At 33.8% G+C, this 5,723-nt stretch overlaps 1 protein-coding gene across 1 annotated transcript; it reads left to right on the forward strand.

Moving 5' to 3' along the window:
* Nucleotides 1–382: 382 nt before the first annotated feature.
* On the forward strand, nt 383–5,723 carry LOC126769761 (uncharacterized). Its single transcript, XM_050488680.1, has 5 exons — nt 383–480; nt 1,711–1,879; nt 3,980–4,136; nt 4,586–4,697; nt 5,501–5,723. The coding sequence occupies exons 1-5, from the start codon at nt 383–385 to the stop codon at nt 5,721–5,723; spliced, it is 759 nt and encodes a 252-aa protein (XP_050344637.1).

Below are 5,723 nucleotides of genomic sequence, written 5' to 3' on the forward strand. Positions count from 1 at the left end.
TTAGAATTGCTGAAATAAGACACTCAATGTAGAAATATATACGTATGTATAATGCTTATAAACACACACTCACAAAAGCGCATACGTACATGCTTTTCCACGAACACACAAACACCCGCACACATGCGTAATTTTTTTAGCCGATATATCTTTACTAGCTCACGCGCTAATACCTCTATATATACAGATATAGCTTATAAAAGTTCTTAGATTATTTATTCAGATTTAAAAATTCTTAGATTAAATGTTTAGTATTATATATTTTTTATTAAATAATGTTTATGTTTAAATTTAGACAGGTGTAATACAGGCCAGTAGATATACAATGAAAGTAATCAACGAAACATTCAAAGTAAGGGCGTTATACCCTTGCGATCATGTAATGCGACTTGAGTCACTTTACGAACACGACTACGTGTGGAGACAAACAGCCTTAGGATGTATGGTGTTGCACATACTGCAGGGGATGTTTCATTTCAAGTAAGGGATTCTGTTATTAAACAGTAACAGCTTGTGTTCCACTGCTGGGCTAAGGCCTCCTCTCCCTTTTTGAGGAGAATGTACGGAGCTTATTCCACCACACTGCTCCAATACGGGTTGGTGGAATGCATATGTGGCAGAATTTCAGTGCAATTAGACACATGCAGGTTTCCTCACGATGTTTTCCTTCAGCGTATAGCACTAGATGAATTATAATCACAAATTAAGTACATGAAAATTCAGTGGTGCTTGCCCGGGTTTGAACCCACGATTATCAGTTAAGATTGACGCGTTCTTACCAATGGGCCATCTCGGCGGCCAAACAACAAAGGACTTCTATTATAAAAAAAAAACAATTTATACCTAATGATTATATTAATCTGGCCATTTTTTGAATTTAAATATGTAGGCAGACTGACAAATGTGCTACATGATGATTAATGGTCATCATCATCAGTAGACGTTGTTTCTGATACCATCAAGGCGCCACCAATCTTAGAAAGATGTTATGCTCACTCACCCTTCAAACCGGAACGCAACATTACTTTGTATTACTGTTTAGCGGTAGAATGTGGGTGGTACATACCCAAAGGAGAAAAAATTATCAAACCATATAAAAAGCCAAGGATACCTTACATTTTAAATTAAATAATATCTTTCTTTCATTTTTTTACTCTCTCTTTAATCAAAATATTTTTTTTACTTAAGTAGGCTTTTATGATCTTCTGAATCGTTATGTTGCATTATTAAATTTAAATATGTGAGTATGTTACCGGCTTGGGATGTATATTGTACTGAGAAGAAGACAAACTCAGTATTTCGTTTTGAATAAAACAAGTGCTGTCGCATGTTGCATTCAAAAAAGATTATCATAGCAAATATACGGCCTTACTAAGTTGTTTAGCGCGTGGTTAATGCTGGTTCTTCTTTTTTCAAATCTGAAATCAATAATAATAAAAAGATAGAAATCAGTGTTTAACTAATCAATCATAAGTGAGTTCGTTTATACTTAAATGTAAATTAATAAGACCATCAAATCTTTATTTTGCGTGGATATGATATCATCATAAGTTGGTTGTTAACATTTCACGGGTGAGTAATAAAGTGGTTTCTTAGAAAATAGAACTTCTCTTATAACAACTAATTGTGTTGATGAAAATAATAACGCACTTTAACGCGATTATACCGTTTTTATTATAGCTATATTTTTACATCTGTTTCTGATTGCAGTGTAACGTATCCGAAGGAAAATTATTTCAACATGACAAAAGAAGCTAAAAGGGAGGCTTTAGGTCCCCGTGACAATGACTCTGTGCATATATACGTGAAACCCATGGAGCTACAAGCCGACATGTTGGATAACGCATATCCCATACAAGCAATATTTATGTGGCGGTCGGTATTTAAATTTAGAATAACGTTTAGTTGACATTAGTTTTGTTTAAGAAACTAAAAAGAATTTCAATAAAAAGGTTTTCTTTTTCTTTTTTTTTAAAAGCAAAATGTACTCGAGCACTTTTGCGTCACATATTATGCAAGACTAATTTTTCTCTTTTGATATTTAGGTTCGGATTTATTCTTCGACGTCGCTACGATGGTATTCAACAAGGCTTTTATAGTCAGCCTTTTACAAGGCCTGTTTGGAGTTGTATTTATACCATGATATTACTGGGATCGATCACATTTTACATTTTGAGTTGGTGGGATCACCGGATGTTTGGTATCGAATTAAGTTTCCCCCTGGAGGTCTTACTGGCTTTTTCCGCATATTGCCAACATAGTAAGTAAATAATTTAGCTTTGCGCCTGATATTATATTCTGCGCTATATTTTGAAATTGTACGTGTAGAAAAGTTAAATTCATAAGGGTCACGTTACAATTGACTCTTTCTTTGTTAAGCGTAATCACACAGCTTATTCCGAAATTGTAGATTTTCCACCACCATATGCAGGTTTTCTCACGATATTTTACCTTGGATAGCAATTAGCTTTAGCAAAGAGTGAATTTGAAGCACATTTAATATGTAATTAAACTTTACTTATAATAATTGTAATTGTATCAGTCTACAATTAAACCTACCTTTTAATAGAAACATTTGATTACAATTTCAATTTTTGTAATTACTTATGTGTTATTTAGCTGAATTTGCATGTAAATATGTAGATAGTGTTGTAAAATTCCATTCAAAGAGATGTAAGCAATAATAAAATAATTGCTAGACAGAATTATTTGTTTTATGTATATTATTTTATAGTATTTTTATAGTTTTAATTCCGGTGGATATTGTAAAAACAAGATGATTTAAATTTATATAAACGGAAACAGACTCGACCCATTTTTTAACATTACATAATATAAATAAATCTTTTAAATGATCACTATAGTTACACAAGTTATTATATATGTATAGATGAACGAAAAGCTTTGGTTTATTACACCAAGCTTCTGGAAATGCGGATTGGAATACATATTGTGGCAGAGTTTTATCCGACACATGCAGACTTTCTCACTATGTTTTTATTTATCGTCAAACTCGAGGTTCGAACGGTAGGTGTGTTTATTGAAATATTAATGAAAGCTCAGCAGTGAGCACCCGAGTTTGTAATCGCAAACTTCGGCTTAGATTTTCGTGTGCTAGCCACAGGGTTATCGACTTATATAGTGCGTGTCATAATATGTTTGTATGTTGTTAATGATATCTTCTAAATAAACAAATTATAAATGTACATAGAATTTAATTTTTCAGTTCTTCCGTTGCAAGCCGTCTCTTGTTCACGTCGTATTGCATATTTAACGTTTATTTTATGTGCGTATGTCGTACATTGTTTTTATACATCGAACCTACTCTCTCATCTCGTGAGCGATAAGGATGAAGTGATGGACTTACAATCTATAGTGGATGAAGACTACCAAATCGTTTTGTTAAAGGATATGAATCTTATGACTGATAAAAAGGTAATACATTGTCTATTCTAAGTGTTATATGCTTTTTCGTCTCCTAGGATTCTGAATATTTGTCATGCTTGAGCACATTGTGTCTGTTTTTTTTTTCGCTTGAAAAACGCATTACGCCTCCTCCCCGGTCTGCTTCGGCGGCATGATACTCGCAGAAGGAGACTATTTCCAACTAGCGTACTTAAGGCCATACTCGGCAGCGAGAGATCTCCGCTGACTATTGCCGCCAGGGAATAAAAACTAACGCAGCAGACTCCGTCAGGGTGTGACATTGTGTCTAATCTTGGCAGTCTTTAAATATATTGCGATTGTTTTATTCCGTAATCGCTCTATACAGTAAACTAAATATCCAGAATGCTTCGTATCGCTCTTTGTTTTATTTACCCGGACAGATTGTCACAATACAAAAGTTGGTAACTTTGTGTTTTAAATGAAATTTTTAAGCTAGCATAAGATATAGTGTATTACTTATATCACGACAAACACACAACTAATGATAAAGAATACACAATATATATATGTATTTATTTATTAATTTCAACAGAAATACGAGATGTCTTTAGACAAAAACCTCAGTGTTGTGTGGAGTAAAGTGCAGCAACTCAAAATATTGGACATTAAGAGTGCTTTGAATGCTGTGATTGACACTAAAACGGCTTTATTATCTGACTACATATCTCTTTATCCAATTTGGAAACGGCGTAAATATTACCATTATATAGTTATAATTATAGATAACTAAGATTAGAATTACCAAAAACTAGAACATAATACGAGATAAAATCGATTTTATTTGAAGGAGCTTCGTGGTAGGGCTTTGTGCAGCCCGTGTGGGTAGGTATCACCCACTCATCAGACATTCTATCGCCAAACAGCAATATTCAGTTTGTTGTGTTCCGGTTTGTGAGTGAGCCAGTGTAACTACAGGCACAAGGGACATAACATCTTAATTCCTAAGGTAGGTAGCTAGGTCACTTATTTATACGATAACGATTAAGTTTCGATTCGATTGCGATAATTTCGTAGTAAAATTGGTCTCATAGTTATGCATCATGGGAACAAAATCAGTTCGATTTGCATTTGCGTGTGTGTTTCCGTGTTTGCGTTTCATCGTTTGGTACACATTTTATACTGCTTATATTGATTTCAGACTTTGAAAGGGACGAAATATGTCAACTAGTCGAAATAGATCTCTATTCTAATGTGAAATATTATTTATTTACGTCTAAGAATTTTTCATACAAAGAAGACTTTAAGATCGGGTAACCATGTCTTATGAATATATGTATTTTATATAAATAATATTAATAAATTATAATAATAATGTAACTGAAATGGCTCAGTGGTGAAACACGTGAAACTTAACCGATGATTGCAGGTTCAAACCCAGCACTGAATTTTCATGTAATTGATTCGTGTTTAAAAATCATATTGTGCTCGACGGTCGAGAAAAACATCGTGAGGGTTTCTTGTGTCGGATGGAAATCTGCCACATGTATTACCCAACACCAAGCCGTATTGGAGTATGTTGGTTGAATAAGCTTCAAGCCTTCTCCTCAAAAAGAGAGCCTCTCCTTACTCTAGCAGCAGGATATACAGTTTGTTATTTTTAATTTCGTAAAAATAATAAAGATACCTGTATTATATAAAGAAATATCATTTGTAAATCTGCTTTTAAAACTAGACTATTACGTATACATATTGTTACATAAATCACAGCTATACAAATTTATTTATATTTTATGTGGTGGTAGGGTATTATACAAGCCCTTTTGTATACGTACCACCTACTCATCCCTTATGTTATCATCAAATAGCAATACTTGGTATTGTTGTATGCCGGTTTGAAAGTTGATTGAGTCAGCGTTACTACAGGCACAAGGGATATAACATCTTGGTTTCCAAGGTTGGTGGCGCATTGGCGTGGCCCGTCTGCCCGTTCTATTTTATAAAAATGAAATATTAAAATAAGATCAAAAATAATTCGCTAATTTCTTATTTCAATTTGAAATAATTCTAGAAAACTATCACTACAGTATGATTAAATTACGCATCATTTTTTCAGAACTCTCCGTGCAAAAGAAGTCGGTTTGTTCGTGAGGTCGATGTTTATAGACAAGTACAGACCAGTTGCATGTGAACAATCCATTGTCCAATACAACGTCCAATTTGAGCACACATTGATACCAATGGCTTTACTTCTTTTCGCATACCTGATGGCATTATTAATTCTCCTTGGGGAAAAGATCCATTATTACAGAAATAGAGTGTGGCCTTACGTTGATTAA

The sequence above is a fragment of the Nymphalis io genome, chromosome 7 (genome assembly GCF_905147045.1).
Source record: "Nymphalis io chromosome 7, ilAglIoxx1.1, whole genome shotgun sequence".
Taxonomy (NCBI): Eukaryota; Metazoa; Arthropoda; class Insecta; order Lepidoptera; family Nymphalidae; genus Nymphalis; species Nymphalis io.